The sequence below is a fragment of the Podarcis filfolensis genome, assembly GCF_964270895.1.
Source record: "Podarcis filfolensis genome assembly, chromosome: 2".
Lineage (NCBI taxonomy): Eukaryota > Metazoa > Chordata > Lepidosauria > Squamata > Lacertidae > Podarcis > Podarcis filfolensis.
In genome coordinates this window covers 124,550,161-124,569,094 of record NC_139605.1, presented here as the reverse complement: position 1 = coordinate 124,569,094, position 18,934 = coordinate 124,550,161, and the positions used below count along the sequence as shown (strand labels likewise).

Genomic DNA, 18,934 nt, shown 5'->3' with positions numbered 1-18,934 from the left:
TTTACAATTCTATATTTGTATAATTTTGTTTCTTTATGAAAAAAAATTATCCCACCTCTGCTGCCCAAATATGACACTCAAATGACTTACAACAGGTATCTGAAGAAGTGTGTATGTACACAAAAGCTTATACCAGAACAAACTTAGTTGGTCTATAAGGAGCTACTAACTGGACAATTTATTATTATTATTTTATTTTTATTTCAACCATAACAATATGCTAAAATAATTGAACAAAATAAACTAACGGCTCAAATCTTCCATTCTTGGGCAAGGTGATTGAGCGGGTGGTTGCTGAACCGGCGGGTGGTTGCTCATACCTGGAGGATGCGGACCATTTGGATCCCATCTAATCGGGATTCAGGCCTCACCATGGGACTGAAACTGCCTTGCTTGTGCTGGTCGATGATCTTCGGTGGGCTAGGGACAAAGATGAAAGCTGTTTCCTAGTTCTGCTGGATCTCTCAGCAGCTTTTGATACCATCGACCATGACATCCTTCTGGACTGTCTAGAGGGGCTGAGGTTCTGCTCCTTTCTCCTGGGCCGTGTTCAGAAAGTGGTATTGGGGGATGAGTGTTCAGACTCCTGGGCTCTCACTTGTGGGGTGCCTCAGGGTTCTGTCCTCTCCCTGAGCCATTGGGGTGGCTAATGCTGCAGAAGACAGAATCAGAATTCAAAATGACCTTAACAGATTGGAGAACTGGGCTCAGGCTAACAAAATGCATTTCTGAAGGGACAAATGTCAGGTTCTGCGCAAATGTAAAATGGGGGACACCTGGCTTACTAGTAGTACATGTGAAAAGGATCTAGGGGTCTTGGTGGACCACAAACTTAACATGAGTCAACAGCAGGGGTAGGCAACCTAAGGCTCATGGGCCACAAGCGGCCCACGGGGGTCATTTAACTGGCCCACAAGCCACCCCCAAACCTCCCTCTTGGCGAGATCCCACATGGTATGCTAAACCGGCGCAGCGCGGCACAGGGACTTGCTTCCGCAGTGCAGGAAATTGTGTCTGCGCAGACGCAGTTGCCAGAAATCGGGGGCATGCACGCGCATGATCCGGCCCACGGAGGGATCGCCGCTGAAGTGAATTGGCCCAGGCGAGGTAAACCTTGCAAACCCCTGGTCAACAGTGTGATGCAGCAGCAAAAAAAGCCAATGCTGTTCTAGGCTGCATCAACAGAAGTCTAGTGTCCAGATCAAGGGAAGTCATAGAACTGCTATGTTCTATGACTTCCCTTGATCTGGATGTTGACAGGTTGGAAAGTGTAAATAGGGCAACCAAGATGATCAAAGGTCTGGAAACTAAGTCTTATGAGGAGCCCTTGAAGGAGCTGGGTATGTTTAGCCCAGAAAAGAGGAGACTGGGAGGAGATATGATGGTCATCTTCAGATATCTTAAGGGCTCTCACATGGGGGAGGGAGCATGCTTGTTTTCTCCTGCTCTGGAAGGTAGGATTCGAACCAATGGCTTCAAGTTGCAACGAGATTCTGACTAAACGTTTGGAAAAAACTTTCTGACTCTAAGAGTTATTCAGCAGTGGAACAGATTCCCACGAGAGGGGGTGGACTCTCCTTCTTTGGAGGTTTTTAGGCAGAGGTTGGATGGTCACTTTAGCTCAGATTCCTGCACTGCAGAGGGTTGGACTAGATGACCCTTGGGATCCCTTCCAACTCGAAGATTCAATGTTTCTGTGACCAGTATGGGAGGTAAAATACCATGTGCAGAGAAGAGTGTAACTGAAGCTTAGAATGATGGAAACTCTGTGTTTTGTGAATAAAGGCAGAGAGAAAAATGTGGTGCATGGGTCAAAGCATGGATTCCCAGAATATATATGCATGCACACAAATGATGACTTTATTTATTTTAGGGAGCACAACTTCCATTGTGATGGTCACAACCTGGTTGCAGAAGTGGTTGCATGAATCTCTGTGATATTGCAAGAGATGCTAAGACGGGCCACGATGGCTTTCTTCTGTGGAGCCATCTGTCACAGGGTGAGGAAGGCAGAGTAATAACAAATAGAGAGGGAGTATCAAATCATCCAGAATGTGGCACATACCTATCAAACATCTTCCATTATGAGGAGCATTTCCCATTTGTTTTCATTTTCAAAAAGTTATCCTGCCTTCCCTCACTGGGCACGGGAAGTTCTCTCATTTATGCAGAGTTCTGAGTGCATTTTGCAGGGTTCCTCGTGAGGGATGGACCCGGGTCCCGATTCTGCCCTGCATGGCTGGCCTGCGGGCCCTTGAGGAGGACAGGAAAGCAGCGTCCTGCCTGCATCTGCGCCTTCGGTCCAGGCGGAGCGAGGGCTGGCTCGGCCTCCCGCCGCCAGGCGCTTCTCTTGGGCCCCCCCGGGACTTCGGGGCCGCTGCTTCCCCTCCTCGCTCGCTCGCCCGCTCGCCCGCCGCCTCCACGAAGCCCGGAGACCAGCCGGGCGACCCCCGGAGGGGCCGCGGGAGACCCAGGAAGGCGGGGCGGGGCGGGCGGCGCCGGGCGGAGAAGCGCCCAAGGGATCCCGCCACTGCCCCGCCTGAGGCGCCGGAGGGCCAAGATGGGGCGGGGGGCGGGCGGGCCGGGCAGCCAGTCAGCGAGGGCGTCTTGGGCGCGGCCCCGCCCCTTCTCCCTGGGAGGCGGCGATGGCGCTGCGGCCGCCGAGAGACTGGCTTTGTCCCCGAAGGGGGCGGGACGCTGGGAGGGCAGGCGCGCGAGGGGAGGGGGAGCGGGAGGAGACGCGCCGCCGCCGCCGCTGCTGCTGGGGCTGCCGCTTGGCGGGGCGACGGGCGAGGAGGCGGCGGAGGCGGAGCCCGTGCGCGGCGGGGCGGGGCGCGCGCCAGGAGCCAGGGTCGCGGGGCCTGCTCGCCGCCAGTCGCGCGTCCGCCAGAGCCAGCGCCGCCGCCACCGGGGGGGGGGGGATCGGGCCGCACAACCGCCGGCCTGAGGCGCCTCCGCTCGCCGCCCGCCGGCCATGGAGGAGGCGTCGCGGCTCCTGGCGGGTCTGCAGCCCCCTCCGGGAGGCGCCGGAGAGCCCCCTCCGCACCGGCTGCCCGCCCCGCCGGGCCCGCCCCCGCCGCAGGCGCCCCCGGGGCTCCAGGACACGGGGGACATTTTGCAGCAGATCATGGCCATCACCGACCAGAGCCTGGACGAGGCGCAGGCCAGGTGAGGGGGGGGCGCCGCCGCCTTGGCCTGAGGGAAGGGCTGCCGGGCTTGGGACGGGCGCCGGGCGGGGGGCGCGGGAGATGGGGCGGGCCCAGGCCGGGCGGGGGGAGCGAGACGGAAACTTTGCCTTTGCGCGAGGGTCCCCCCCGAGATCCAGCGGGGAATCCATAGACAAAAGGGCTGGGAAGCCCCCCTCCCGGGGGGGGGAGGTTATGGCAGGAGCACCTGAGCTCCGAGGAAAGCAGGAGAGGCACCGCGGCCCCGAAGCCCCCAAACTCCTCGGGCAGTTTGTGTCTCCGCTTCGGTACGTCCTGAACCGCGAGCCTGTTCCGTTCATGCTCTGCATCTGTAGGTGCACACCTGAAAATGTCAGGTGTGAAGCTTGATGCAGTGATCTCTGTAGTGTCTTGGGCTGCTGACTAGCCTGGTCTGGTGACAGATGGCCTTTCCCTTGGGATCTGGTCAAGGATCCCATAATCTGTAATGGTCTCCCATGGTAGGTTGATCACCAGGTGACCTAAGAGTCCCAGTGCCCCGAACAATGTGTAAATTAGTTTCGCAGGCAAGATGGGAACTAAATGGGACTTGGTAAAATGGTATAAGAAAGAGAGAATAATTCTTTGTCGGGGAAGAGTGTAGCCTAGTTAGGGAGGAGTCAGACCCCAAGTTACAGAGGATTGGTGCTATTTCTCCATTGCTCACTAAGGCAGAAGCAATTCTAGCATAATATATTGCGGTGCGGGAAGATAGTTTTGCTATTTAAACGGTACCATGGTCAGTAGCTGCAGTGGGCAGGCCATGAGGCATCACAGCAAAGGCTAATAGTGAACTTGCAGCAAGTCTGGGCAGGTCTGCAAGGAACAGGGACTCTGTGTAAGTGCAAACAAGCCTATGGTATGTTCAAGAAGGAAAAGATTGATAGCTTTGGATCAGATCCTTATATTGTGCTTCTTACTTGAGATACCCGCTAATGAAAAATCTGGTCAGGGATTTGATGCAGCCTGCTGGTTGCATTTATTTTGTTGTTCTTTTTGCCTTTGTTGAGTGAGGAACCAAAATAAGATGGTGGATTATCTGTGGCCCCACATTTGTGAAGAATTTGTGGCCAGACAGCTATTAATTGGCAACTTGTTGAAGAGTCATCCCAGGAGAATGGTTTTTACTTAGTTTATGCCTGTGATGCATTGACATTGAGGAACATACTGTATTTGCATCCATTTTACAGATTACCTGCATTTTTTTGCAAATGGCTGGCAGCATAAGGTAGGGAGAATAGTGACTGACTTCTTTTTATACCTATGTTTTTTTCAATACATTACTTTGATTTCTGCATTGGTCATGTAGGTCATGTGCTGGGGTGCTGCACAGGACCATGAAGTTGCATGGTCTTTGCCTTAAGAGTTTGCAGAAAATTATTTTGCAGTTCCATTGATTTAAATGAAATTTCTGTGTAATAATGAGTTTAAAAACATAAATTATAATTTTTCTGCTTAGTAAAGACACACAAATAGACTGGTCTGAAAGAGGAGAGGGAGGAACCCTTGCATCTTCTTGGATTCCTGCTTAGTTCCTCTGTGCAGTGTTTGATCTGTAACCCAAGCAAAATTATGGCCCATAAACACAAACATTGCTCCACTCTGCTAAGACCCACTTCATGTAGCCAACTTGGTACATTGAGAATGTGAATTGGGTAGAACTATACAGCTGCCTTGCAAATAAGTTTACAAAAGTTACTAGGCTCAAAACATGTTTACTAACTTCCTTGTCTGCACTTGCCTATGTGAGTCATTTGTGGCCAAATGGCAACAAGAAACAACTTCTCATCCTGGTAGCCTGGAGTTGATTCTTAACTTGCTGTAGGTGACTGGGCAAGTGGCTGCTTACAAGTGCTGTCAAGTGGCATCTGCTGACTATCAACTATTTGTCCATCCTGGATTGAGTTGTGGCATTGTAAATGTGGGTTGAGTTGTAAGCTGAAGCAACCATGTACAATTCATTCAGGGCATATAAAAGTCAGCAATCCACTTTTGTCTGTCAGAATTGGTCTTCTCTGTGGTGGCAATTCATATAAATTGTCCCGCAGCTTCAAAAGAACATTTTTGCCCCATCATGTGTTTCCTTGCAATTTGATACAAATACCAAATTCCTGTTTACTCACCACAGAAAATGCTGTGCTCCTCCATACTGTACATTGGGGGCTAAAATAAGCATATTGCTAAGTTATACATAACTTTTTTACTTTGAAACAGCAATTCACAATTCCTTCAGGTGGCCCATATTTGTTGGACAGTTGTAGCAATGTACATTCAATAGGACAAACTCATAATATAGTTTTATCTTGCATTAGTTTTGTTGACAGAGAAATTAAAAGAAATCAGGGAGCAGGATTGCAAGCTCCTATTTATTTATATAGGTGTGCATCTGCCCTCCACTCCTGGCTGTTCCAGGATGAAACTCTTTACCCAAGAGTTGGTTTGTAAGTGCTGTAGCTACTTCCTTGGTAGCCTTTGGTGAGTCAGATTAATCTTCTAACAGGACTAAACTGAACATCTCCCTTGCGGGGGGGAAAGTGGAGGGTGTACTTCTGTATATGAAGATCATATAAACAATACAGAAGTAAGGCACTTGTTCCTTAGTTATTCCTAGAGAACTACCTAAACCTATCTGCTCACGGGAACATCACCCTTAAAGTCACTGGCTACAAGCCAGCACAGAATTAGTTGCCCTTAAGCTATCTGAGATTGATGAGCTTAAGGCTGAGTCCCTAAGAACACTTACTAGGATGTGAGTGCAATGGAAGAGGGCAACACACTTTGGAATAAACACACACAGGACTGAGCTTAAAGGTAAAGGGACCCCTGACCATTAGGTCCAGTCGTGGCTGACTCTGGGGTTGTGGCGCTCATCTCGCTTTATTGGCCAAGGGAGTCGGTGTACAGCTTCTGGGTCAGCATGACTAAGCCGCTTCTGGCGAACCAGAGCAGTGCAAGGAAACGCCGTTTACCTTCCCGGCGGAGCAGTACCTATTTATCTACTTGCACTTTGATGTGCTTTCGAACTGCTAGGTTGGCAGGAGCTGTAAGTGTGTCTAATTCTGTGTTGAATTGAGGCATTAATGGCTAACAGAGATATGAAACATATAAAAATCTCAACGGCTGCCCCATAGAATCTTAATGGCTGCCCCATAGAAGAGGGAGCCCGCTTGTTTTCTCCTGCTCTGGAGGGTAGGACCTGAACCAATGGCTTCGAGTTACAAGAAAGGAGATTCCAACTAAACTTTAGGAAGAACTTTCTGACAGTAAGAGCTGCTGGACAGTGGAAGGGACTCCCTCGGGAGGTGATGGATACTCCTTCCTTGGAAGTTTTTAAGCAGAGATTGGATGGCCATCTGTCAGGGATGCTTTAGTTGAGATTCTTGCATTGTGGACTAGATGGCCCTTAGGGATCCCTTCCACTTCTATGGTTCTAAGCATTTATGCCACTGAATTTTCAACAGAATGACATGTTCTGCAATAATGGTCTAGTATTGTTATCCCTCTAAGTCGGTGGTAGGCAACCTAAGGCCCGTGGGCCGGATGCGGCCCAATTGCCTTCTCAACCCGGCCCGTGGACGGTCCAGGAATCAGCGTGTTTTTACATGAGTAGAATGTGTCCTTTTATTTAAAATGCCTCTCTGGGTTATTTGTGGGGCCTGCCTGGTGTTTTTACATGAGTAGAATGTGTGCTTTTATTTAAAATGCATCTCTGGGCATAGGAATTCGTTCATTCCCTCCTAAAAAAATATAGTCCGTCTGAGGGACGGTGGACCGGCCCACGGCTGAAAAAGGTTGCTGACCCCTGCTCTAAATAGTAATATAGGGCTGGATTACTGCATTACTGCTGGGAGACAAAAGGTGCTAACTATCTATGCTGAATTTTTGAGCATTTATTTTGTAAACAGTCTAAAAAGTAAGGTTATGAACTAGTCATAGCAATCTGTAACACAGCTTTTCAGAGGCAATATTCTGTGCCTCCACCACTTTGATAGGTGCAGATGTAGAAAACAAAAACATCTTGACCTGAATAAGAGGGTGCGTTTATGGCAGAATTCTGTGTGAAAAAGTATCTTAGAACCTATTGTCTTTACTTATGCCATTGTTATGAACACAAGAAAACCAAGGTGATTCTGTTTAATGAGATGCTGGCTTGAGAAATGCATCCTTTTTAGGAGCGCAGTGGCCTCTCTTGTGTTTTTCTCATGGGACTAAAATTAATTATGGGAGGTAACAAGCTTGATATAGGAAGAGCACAGCAAAAGGAATTAGCATCATTCCAGTTATTCACTTTGCCCTGATGCTGCATGTGATTTGGTAGTAATTCTTCTGCATTGATAATAAAATAGAACACATTGATTATTTAAGCACAGGTGCCAAAATTCCAATTTGAGAGTTTGCTGCAAGAAACATCAGTGCACATGAAGCAAAATATTTGCTCTGTGCAGTGTGCAGCTCCATCATGAATTGAATTCTGTGGAAGTGTGTTGCTTGAACCCAAGAATAAATTCCCATCCTGTTGATGTGGTGGAATCATCCAATGATAGGAGGACCCATAAACAAAAACACATACATTCAACTGTGGACCCAGGCTGGGTTAGGATGCCTAGGTGTATATATGTGTGTACATCTCTGTGTGTAATTTGTTCTTTTGGTGTAACCCTCTGCCATGCTTACTCAGAAGTAAGCTATTGAACTTAGTATGCCTTATGGCCTAATAAGTGGCCTTAGGACTGAAGCCTTTATGCATTTGCAGCAGTAGCTCTGGGGTAATGCCAGTGTACAGCAGATACATTTGAGGTATAAGTATTGGGTTATGTTAATATTTCTGTTCATGTAGAAACATGAAAAGAGAACCTCTAAGGTACACTAAATTTTAATTTATTCATCTTGACAGCTTAGAATCTTCATCTGTGGCACCGTAAAACAAAGTAGCACTCTGTATATTTGCTCTCTAAAACGATTTCCCAGTTTACATTCTAAATTATCCGTGGATACATATTTAGATGTTCTCTCCTCCTTCGTGCAGTGGTGTGTTCCTTCTTTTTCTCCTCAGTTCATTCATGTGCCAGTTTCTACATTCCTTTGATTTGCTGTGCATGGTGAAATGCAGAAAGGATTAACTGCAAGGTGCAGCACCATGAGTCGTAGTGTACACTTGTGCAGCAATACACCAGGATGCTCAACTAGTGCAGTAACTTGAAAAGCTACATGAGCAGGTGCATGCGGACAGGTACCTGTCCTCAAGGATTGCTTTTAAAGATTTTTACAGGCATATACTGACATTTATTCTTAGTTGTGCAAGGAAAACTTCAGCCTGGCTGGTCAAAGGAGAGCCATGTACTGGCCTGAAGTTTGCAATGCTGGGTGTAAAGGTACCTATGGAACAAAATCCAAGCACTCCATGTAATGTGGGCTGACTACACTACTACAAGTCTCAGTGTTACTAGAACGCTCCAGTGCTGCTACATCTCATAACAGTTTGTTACTGTTCCCTATGAAGTATTGTGAGTACAGTGGTATCTCGGGTTAAGTACTTAATTCATTCCTGAGGTCCGTTCTTAACCTGAAACTGTTCTTAACCTGAAACACCACTTTAGCTAATGGGGCCTCCTGCTGCTGCCGCGCCGCTGGAACACGATTTTTGTTCTTATCCTAAAGCAAAGTTCTTAACCTGAAGCACTATTTCTGGGTTAGCAGAGTCTGTAACCTGAAGCGTATGTAACCCGAGGTGCCACTGTATTAGCAATAAGAAATTCAGCACTTAAAACAAAGCCAGAAATCTACTGTTATTGGTTCTTGCACTTCCTGGTCAGTAGGAACTCTCCTACTGGGGGGGGGGGCGGCATCTTTATGTTCCACTTGGCAGCCTTATTGCCTCTTTGACAGCAGTCAAGGCCAGTCTTATTAATCTGAGTCTTGGAGCGAACCTTGCTTGGTAGCAGTCTGAACCCTCTGCTTGTATTCAGAATGTTACTGCTTGTGTTGCCCTTTGAGACCTGCACTCTGCCAGAGGAAGTAAAGTTATGTTGTGTACTTGGATCTTTGCATTTGACTTTTTGTGCAATCACAAACTACTACCTTTTGTGTTCAGCAGGGTGCCACCTCTTCGAGGAACAGAATGTCAATAGAAGCAGGCAATTTGTGCCATGTTTTGTTAAGTCTGTTAGGTTAGACTGGGCTGGATGACTGCTGTGAGCTGTGGAATGTTGAATGAATTTACTCTAATGTAAGATTCTTTCTTTTTCTTGTTTAAAGAGTCTGCCTTCCAGGGTGGCAGATACCTAAGTATTCTGGTGTATAATATTTTTAAAACATCATTAAATTTCAAAAGTCCCTATACACAAAAATCAAGTATGGATTTGACATTGAACTAAAGCTGAGGTGGCTGTTTGAAACCCCCCCCCCCCGTTGTAACGTGCATTTGTTTAAAATGTTTAAAATCTGTTGATTAAGAAGCCTAACTTACTCAACTGTTTAAAGAAAAAAGTAGGACAGGTTTCAGAAGAAGGGCAGATAAAACCACAATAAAAATAAAGCAATAAACTCTAAAAGCAGTAGGTAAAAAGACCAGCATAAAATCAATAATCAGGGGTACAGTTTCACATTTGAAAGACCTGTGAAAATAAAAAGATATTCAGTGCAGAAATTATATCAAGGTAGGTCTCAGTCAAACCTCCCTGGGTGAGGTGGTCCTTGCTTGCAAGTGCTGCAGAAGGGTCCCAAAATATCAGTCATTGTACTGTATCAGCAGACTTGGCTGGAGATACAGTGGTACCTCGGGTTACAGACACTTCAGGTTACAGACTCCGCTAACCCAGAAATAAGAACTTTGCTTCAGGATGAGAACAGAAATCGTGTGGTGGTGGCGCAGTGGCAGCGGGAGGCCCCATTAGCTAAAGTGGTACCTCAGGTTAAGAACAGTTTCAGGTTCAGAACAGACCTCCAGAACGAATTAAGTTCTTAACCTGAGGTACCACTGTAGATGATTCTTCTGTAGTCCTAAACCATGAAGGCCTTAAAAGCTAAGAACTGGCACCATGGATTGTGCCTAGAACTGAGTTGGAAGCCAATGCAGCTGTTTAATCACTAATGAGAGATGTTCTGCCGCCTAATTCCAGTTGACAGTCTTGCAGCTGTATTTTGAATTAACTGTAGTTTGCAGACGGTCTTCAAAAGCAGCCCTGCATTTAGAAATTTTGCAACAGGAGTAAGTGGGCTGGCTTCCTGTATAGTCTTTCAGCTATGGAAATTGTAGAACTATGGGATTAATGTAGAAGTCCTGGAAGAGTATTGTCCCAAGAATGAGTAATGAACTTTGGCTACCATTGAGTATTTAAGCAAGTTCTGGAGAGTTTAATTTATGAGCTCAATATTATTCATTGACGGATCTCTATACTGAGTTTGAACTTTATGAAATCTGATAGCGATGGTTTATTTGTATTTGTCATTGCTTACTAAGGCAACATTTAATGTAATAATTTTATTTAGCCAAATGATTTTGGGGATGGACCATGTAGCATGAAGGCCCACTGTTTCTCCTTTGTATTTTCAAAGTGAAATTCTATACATGTCTGCTCAGAAGAAGCCCCCATTGAGTTCAGTTCAGTGGGACTTGCTTCCAGATAAGTGTGTATAAGATTGCAGCCTCAGTTGCTCTAACTGTTGTGTCTCTTCTTCCAAGAGTCTTGGGGCCAATTTATATATTCAGAGTGTTGGTGGAGGGGTGCCTGCTTAAATGCCCCCACTTTCCCCATCTTCTGTACATATTGAAATAAATCCTAGAGAAAGCTTTGCTGAATCCATCCTCCTGGCATGCTAGATTTGTTTGTATAGGAAGCTCTTGGGAGGGGGACATGAAAAACACAAATTTCAGCCTGAAGTAGCGCTGCCCATGAAAAGTATCAGCATATGATTCTGTTAAATATATCAACACTGGTGGTACAACTGGACTCCACCACTTCAAACTTTCTATGTAAGAAGCTCCCTGCAAATGGGGAACTACTAGACCAAGGAGAGGAATTCTACACTAAAACATTCTCACTGCTGTGCTAGTTTCCCATACAGAGAACATACTCTACATGAGAACCTTCAGAAATATCACTCCCTTGCTCTTCTGCAGTCTCATGTGGTGCAGTCTGAAATTCTTACCCTGCATAAAAGAGAGGCTGGCTTTCAATTGCATTGATTTTGGTGCATTGTCACTGATCTGCTGTGACTGCTCCAACTTGGGAATTTTTTTAATGAGATGTGCAAGGCTGCACTTAGAGCTACAACCTGACATATCCTGAAGGTTGTGGTGCCAGTTAAATATTAATCCTCCCACTCCACCCCATGACGACCCGCTTCCTGGTTGAAAATGTATGATGTATTCTAAGTGCAAGGAGATTTGGAGCAGAACAGCTAGACTGGGACATGGTAACACCCCTTGCTTATTCAGTATGAATGGTGCCCACCTGAAGTGGTGCTTAAAACAAAAGGGCTGCCAGGCAGCAGACTACAGCTGATTGTATTTGCACATGATATGTAGTTTTGGCCTTAATAGAAAAGCAATATAAAAACAAGGTGGTGTATTGCCGTTTGTTGCATTATTATATTCATGGAATATGGTGGAGCCCAATGTTTTAATGTAGTAGTAGTAGTAGTAGTAATAATAATAATAATAATAATAATAATAATAATAATAATAATTTCCCCTGCCCATCTGGCTGGGTTTCCCCAGCCACTCCCCATGTCCATCAATTAGGTTAGGCAATTTAATTATCATAGATAATATTTGCTACCTGTCCTTCACAAAAAGTCCCAGAGTGTTGTGCAATAAGAATACAAACGTACCGGTATCTAAAACCAAAAAGCATGAAATACCAAGCAAAAGTAAAGAATGCAACATCAGATAACAGAAGAGAAACCTCACATTCCATCCATGAGAGCCTGGAGATTAAGTTAGATTCTTAGCAGAAATAGCTACAGTGGTACCTCGGGTTACATACACTTCAGGTTACATACGCTTCAGGTTACAGACTCCGCTAACCCGGAAATAGTACTTCAGGATGAGAACAGAAATCATGCTGTGGCGGCAGCGGGAGGCCCCATTAGCTAAAGTGGTGCTTCCGGTTAAGAACAGTTTCAGGTTAAGAACATACCTCTGGAACGAATTAAGTACTTCAGCCGAGGTACCACTGTACAGTCTGTGGACAAGACAGTATGATGAAGGTGGCCCTAAATGCACTGGATTCTCGGGGGCTGGACATTACTGACAGCGAAGCAGCATAAGAGCCACAGCCACATGTGCCTCTGAGTGCTCGTGGTATTCCAAATCTAAAATTGTGATGGCAGTATAATCCACTATGAATCTGATTTTATTATTATGAGCTACTTTGAGAATCCGCATGATTGAAAAGTAGTCCACAAATATTGTATAGCAAAATAAAAATTGCCCTGTTTGTTCTGTAGCATTATATTTTAAAGCACTCTCGGCTGGCTTACTGTTGGAGATAAGACATTTAGCAGTGGGCTGTTGGTTTGACCTGAAATTTGTGTACACAATAATCCCATGATTTTCAAACTGTTTTCTGGGCAACCTTCAGATTTCTTTTCCAGAATCTTATCTGGGGTTCCTCAATGAAATGTTCAGTAACAGAAAAGACAGTTTGCCCATCGCTAGTGTTTCCCGGTAATTAAGGGTCGGTTCCAGAGCATGCACTTGCTCTGAAGGTGACCATGCTGGTGACCATGAGGCCCCATGGATTTGGCCAGTATCTCAGAAGCAATGTCTGCCCTAGGAAATGTCCCAGAATCCTCTGCAAGTGTAGTGGTTAGGCAGACCATGGCAGAAACGTGGAGTTCTTTGACAGACAAGCTGTTTCTTGAAAGTTTGAAAACACTGCCTGTTTCCCACATGCCAATAGATAACAAGATTCCAGGAGCCTGTGAGGCCTGGCCATTGACCAGGGCAGGAAGTTGTATTTATCACCCATGCAAATGGCGCACCTGCAGTTTCTCTGGGGACTCTGGTGTTCCAAGGAAATGAAAGTCTTGCTTGCTGGTCTGTGGAGTTGACCTCAAAAGAGATCTGCTTTGAGCTGATGCTGAAGTTGCCAGGTACCAGGTGGAGCGAGGTGCTTTGTGAAGCATTTGTCAAAAAATGGCACATACAGGGTATGAGAAAGGGCATTTTAATATGGGGGAAGCGCTTTTGTAACCATCAGAGACCAATCAATTGCTTGTCTGTTCTCTTGGCTGCTTTTGTGCTTGCGTGGCTTTTGCATGGGGAATGAATCTTTGGAGAAAACATTACAATGCTAACTTGGATCTAGAGATGTGAAGGCCTGGGAAAAGCAGACCCCCCCATTTTTTCTAGATTTCCCCCTCCCCCCTAGGTCTTCACATGTCTATTTGTAACTCTTGGATACTCTGTTTTGAAGGAACATGATCCATGTACAGTTTAATTTTGTATTTGAAGAAATTTTTCATAGCTTGTGCTTAGACAGGTGGTTGTTTCATTAGAATCCATGTCTTCTCACCTTGCCTATGGATATAAATAGAGGTACTTGTATATGCCATGACTAATATATAAAAAGCCTCCATTTATATCTTAGGATGTTGTATATTGATATGAATGCAGAAGTTCCTGCTCTCGAGAGACATGTTCACGCAGCCAGGAGCTCAGCTGTAGTGATGGTAGATATCATCAGAACAGTGCGTTTTGGTTTCTGAATTCTTTGTCCAGGGAAGCGGAAAGCAAATATTAATGCTTGCTTCAGAAGAAAACTTGCATTTGGGTGTAGCTTAAGACAGTGATGGGAAACTGGTTGCCACATGCTGCTGGACCACAACTCCCATAATCCCTAAGCATTGACCATGCTGCCTGGGACTGGTGGTAGCTGCAGTACAACAACCTTTAAACGGCTACAGGTTCCTCATTTCTGTTGGGCAGATAAGGGTGGTGGCAGTGTTCAAAACCAACCAGGCACCAGTCACATTTCATGACCGGCAATCGGCCTTTTGCGAGCAAGTGGAGTTGTCTGGTAGCACCTAACATCTCCATCTGGCAGGCTGGCACTGCTGTGATGCCGAAGACATGCCTCTTTTGCTGCTGCTCTGCCCCACGAATCAGCTGAGTCATGCAGCAGCAGAAGACGCTCACATGTACAGAAGCTGTTTGCTGGCTGCTTCCTTCCACGGGCTGCTTTGCCTCCCCTTCCCACCCCAAACATGTAAGTTCTTATCTAGCACACTACTTTGCATAACAGATTTTTAAAATTTGTTAATAAAAAAATCTTTATTATTCTTTCTTCTTTCTTTCTTTTTTAAAATAGTGTTACCAGCTGGGTGGATCAGGGGAATGCTGTGGACATAGTGTACCTTGATTTCAGTAAGGATTTTGACAAAGTCCGCCATGATATTCTTGTGAGGATGCTGGTAAAATGTGGGTTGAAAGAGGTAACGGTTAGGTGAATTTGTAGCTGACCCAACCCAAAGAGGACTCATTAATGGTTCCTTGTCATCCTGGAAAAAAGTGACAAGTGGGGTGCCACAGGGTTCTGTCCTGGGCCTGTTGTTCTTCAACATCTTTATAAATGACTTGGATGAAGGAATTGAGGGGATACTAATCAACTTTGCAGATGACACCAATCTGGGAGGGGTGGCTAATGCTGCAGAAAACAGAATCAGAATTCAAAATGACCTAAACAGACTGGAGAACTGGGCTCAGGCTAACAAAATGAATTTCAGTAGGGACAAATGTACGGTTCTGCGCTTAGGCAGAAAGAACCAGATGCACAAATATAGGATGGGGGACACTTGGCTTACTAGCAGTACATGTGAAAAGGATCTAGGGGTCTTGGTGGACCACAAGCTTAACATGAGTCAGCTGTGTGATGCAGCAGCAAAAAAAAAAGCAAACACTATTCTAGGCTGCATCAACAGAAGTCTAGTGTCCAGATCAAGGGAATTCATAGTCTTGTGCCATGGTCAGACCACACTTGGAATACTGTGACCAATTCTGGGCACCACAATTTAAGAGGGATGTTGACAAGCTGGAAGGTGTGCAGAGGAGAGCAAACAAAATGATTAAGGCTTATGAGGAGCAGTTGAGGGAGCTGGATATGTTTAACCTGGTTAAGAGGAGACTGAGAGGAGATATGAGAGCCATTTTTCAATATCTGAAGGGCTGTTCACATGGAGGCGGGAAAATGCTTGTTTTCTTCAGCTCTGGATAGGAGGACCCAAACCAATGGAGTCAAGTTGCAAGAAAGGAGATTCCGACTAAACACCAGGAATAACTTTCTGACAGTAAGAGCTATTTGACAGTGGAACAGACTACCACAAGAGGTAGTGAACCCTCCTTTCTTGGGGGTTTATAGCAGAGCTTAGATGGACATCTGTCATGGATGATGTAGATAAGATTCCTGCATTGCAGGGCATTGGGCTACATGACCTTTGTTTTTTGGCCAGTGTGGTGGTTGAGTGAGTTATTTTGTAGTTTGTGTATGAGCGTCAGCTCAGAGACATCGTCAGGCCCTTCAGAGACTAACAGTGCAGGAGGCCACCACTCCATAAGAGCCTGTGCCTGGTGATAGGTGCTTACATCCTTGTTTAATAGAAAACACTTTGCAGGTAAGAAGGCTGTTCATAGCCCAATGCTCTTACTCCATGTAAGACAGTTTCATATATTCATTTGCTCCTGGGGTCTCCAGGACACAGCATGGCAAAATAGAACACCATTGTGCTCTCATATTCAGGCTATAAATGCTGTGTAAGTTGCCAGAACTGCTGACACAACTTCTGATTTTACTGATTTTGGTGAAGAACATCGGTGAAATTGGGGACTCGGGTGGAAGTGACATTTATTAGTGAAGAACTAATAGCAGGCCTCCTGGGCATCCCCTGAACGTGGAATTTGTTCCCCCTGTCCATTGAATTTGACACCCTTGAGTTAGAGGGTCTGTGAAGACTTTAGCCGCTGTATATCAACTGTAGTGTTTGTTTTTTAAGACTCGTAGAGCGATCTTTCACTCTTGTGTTTTGTGAGTGAATAATAGATTGGGATTCTGACAGTTCTGTGGCTTTGCTGGTGCAGAGTTAAGCAGCAGGATGCTTAAATATTCCTTTTGTGGTTTTACATAGCGTTCCTCATTTTGAAGCAGGCTGCCTTGTTAAAGGAAGTGCAAGAATGCTAATGTGGAATATAGCCTTGAGGCTTCCCATATGCTCTTAAAATACACAAGCATCTGTATAATTATGCAAGTTTAACTTTCCTGGTGCTTAGCTAGTATAGGCAATAGGGCATTTCAGACTGTAAATGAACCTTGCAGAGCAATTTTCTGGTGCAATGTGGACTGTGGCTTTTGAATGGAATGTTTTGCCTGTTTCTTTGTTATACCTTTTTCTTTTTCTTATCTGTTATATTCCTTTGCCATTCATCCTGTTTCCCCCTCCTCCTTTTCAGGAAACATGCCTTGAATTGCCACCGAATGAAACCTGCTCTCTTCAGTGTGCTGTGCGATATTAAAGAAAAAACAGGTGTGTTGGTATTTTTATACAAAATTCATTTCTGAAAACTAATCTTTCTGGCACATGGGCTGCTGCAACTGTCTTTAAGTGCTAAATTTACCATTAATTCACTGTAGCCTTCCAGCCACAAGCTGATATCAGTGAGACTTTGGGGTACATGTCCTTTCTTTATGGAAAGATAAAAAATACATAATTACAAGTGCACAGAGTTAAGATGACACACAAATAAGAGGAAAAGAGAAAAGAAATAGGACCAATTTAGAAAACAAAACAGAACAGACTTTGGGGTACATCTCTTCAGAGAGTCGCTGTTTAAACCCATTGACTTCATTAGGATTTTAGCAGCCAAGCTTTCTGTGTAGGCTTGTGACCTAAATTAGTAAATTGAAAATATCCAGGCATTCTTGTAAAATACTTGTATGTTGTTTGAACTAGTGTATGTACTAAAAAAAGATGAAGGATGGCTGTTTGACTATCTAAACACATACACCCCCTATGCTACATGTATGCTACATTTCTCATTAGCCAAGATATCAAGACATCATCCTCCCTTCATGCTAACTTTCTAGAAGTGAATGGCTTTTGCTTGAAGCCACCCAGTGTTATCAGCTATTTGGTGACAAACACCATTCATTTCTCAATATTTCTTTCTACTTTGATGACCTCCATATTGTATTTATTCTTCCGAGTTGATTGTATTTGGATTGTAGACAAACCTCTTTTATGGGATAGGCAACTTGTTGAACATGGAAGACCACAGTGGAAATGTCTTGCTCTAGAGACCTGTGGCTAATTTGTATAATTTAATTTCTGCATAATGAATGTAATTTGCATAATATTCAGAATAACATAATCAGCTTGGTAATGGCAGGTGATGCTTTTTATGCTGGGTCTGGCATGCAACCATTACAGCAATCGCAGATGTCATGACACAAAGATCTGTGAATGACAGATAATGTTGACTGTCAACCTGGACTGGCGGGCAGTCTTCTAAAATTCATGTGAACTATACTTCTCTTACACTGTTCTTTGCCTTTTCAGTAAATAATTCATGCATGCTTGCAGATGAGTACAACATATTTTCCAGCCTGTCTCCATATTCCTGTATGCCAGAGCGAGGCATGAGCAGTAGATCTGGCCAACTCTCACCTAGAATAAATTTTTGTTTGCCCCCAAGCAAGTGGCTCCCTGCAGGGTTAGGACTGTGGTTGGGATCGTCTCCCATCTGTACAGGATTAACATGCAAGTGATCTTGGTATATGGACCAAATGCAAAAGTAGCCAGGGCTTCTTTACTTCAAATAATTGTGTAGAAGAGGGGATGTTAGCAGGAGCGTTTAGTAATGCAGGAGTGAGAGAAGCTGTACCTTCTGAAGCTCTCACTTTTGCACAACGGCCAAAGGTACAGGGCCTTTGTCCTTCTTTGCACCTGCTCACCCAATAATGGATATCGTTTCTGATTTTGACTCTTTAGTCTCTTGGACCCACAGACACTACATCCTTGTGCTTCAGTGCTGCACAAGCCTCCCTCAGATGAACAGGAGTGGTATCCTTACCTGGCCGGGGAGATTCCTTGATCATGAAGGAGGTTTTCCCAGGGTGAGGCTCCTCCACTGCACTGTGGGTGTGCTGACCCCTGCGATTTCCCCAAATGCGGGAAACTCGACTGCCTTTATTTGTGGGGAGTGGTGAAAGGGTATGGCTGAGCTCTTCTTGCCCAGGCACTGTTCATTTCAGTGTAATTTGCATGGGTGCAAACTGATGGTGCCTCGTGGGTCAGCTCTCTGTCTGTGTCGCAGAAGTCTGTGGTAATCTCCACTCAATGGTGACAGTTTTACAGCCCAGTTTAACCATTTCTTTTCCACACACCTTTTTTTAGTTGAAGTGGGGAAGCTTTTCCTTTCTTCAGTGCAGCTTAAAGTTCGATGAAGCCACACCTATTTACATGATAATAGTGGAGAAAACAATAATAAAGACATAATATTTAAAGAGGTCTTTCCCTAACAATAATTAGTAATAGCACTGTGTTCATTCTACATTACACGGTAATTCATTAATCCTTACACGAGCTACGTAAAGTAAGCCAGCATTATTATCCCTGTATGACAGAGGCCGTGAGAGAGAGTAACTTGCCTGTTGACGGCTGGGGTGAGATGGGACACAGCAGCTTCTCAGCTGACAGTTTATTCTTTTAGGCTGGAGTGTATGTGTTAGTTGTAT

The 18,934-nt window shown here is 45.1% G+C and overlaps 1 protein-coding gene and 1 long non-coding RNA gene across 5 annotated transcripts in view; one reads left to right on the top strand and one right to left on the bottom strand.

Annotated features, from left to right (window-relative positions):
* LOC310756191 lies at positions 1 to 2,400 on the bottom strand. The gene is made up of 2 exons (XR_014544752.1): positions 2,066 to 2,400; positions 1 to 652 (listed from the first exon to the last, which is right to left on the bottom strand). It is a non-coding gene; the product is annotated as an uncharacterized lncRNA (long non-coding RNA).
* A 559-nt stretch (positions 2,401 to 2,959) lies between these two features.
* The window catches only part of PBX4 (PBX homeobox 4), a 40,811-nt gene continuing 24,836 nt past the window's right edge, over positions 2,960 to 18,934 (top strand). For all 4 annotated transcript variants that reach the window (XR_014544750.1, XR_014544751.1, XM_083599867.1 and 1 more), the window contains exons 1-2: positions 2,960 to 3,168; positions 16,651 to 16,724. Coding sequence is in view for 2 of the 4 variants with exons in the window: in XM_083599867.1 (XP_083455993.1) it covers positions 2,975 to 3,168; positions 16,651 to 16,724 (268 nt within the window). In the remaining 2 variants the exon portion in view is untranslated. The remainder of the gene's footprint in view (positions 3,169 to 16,650; positions 16,725 to 18,934) is intronic.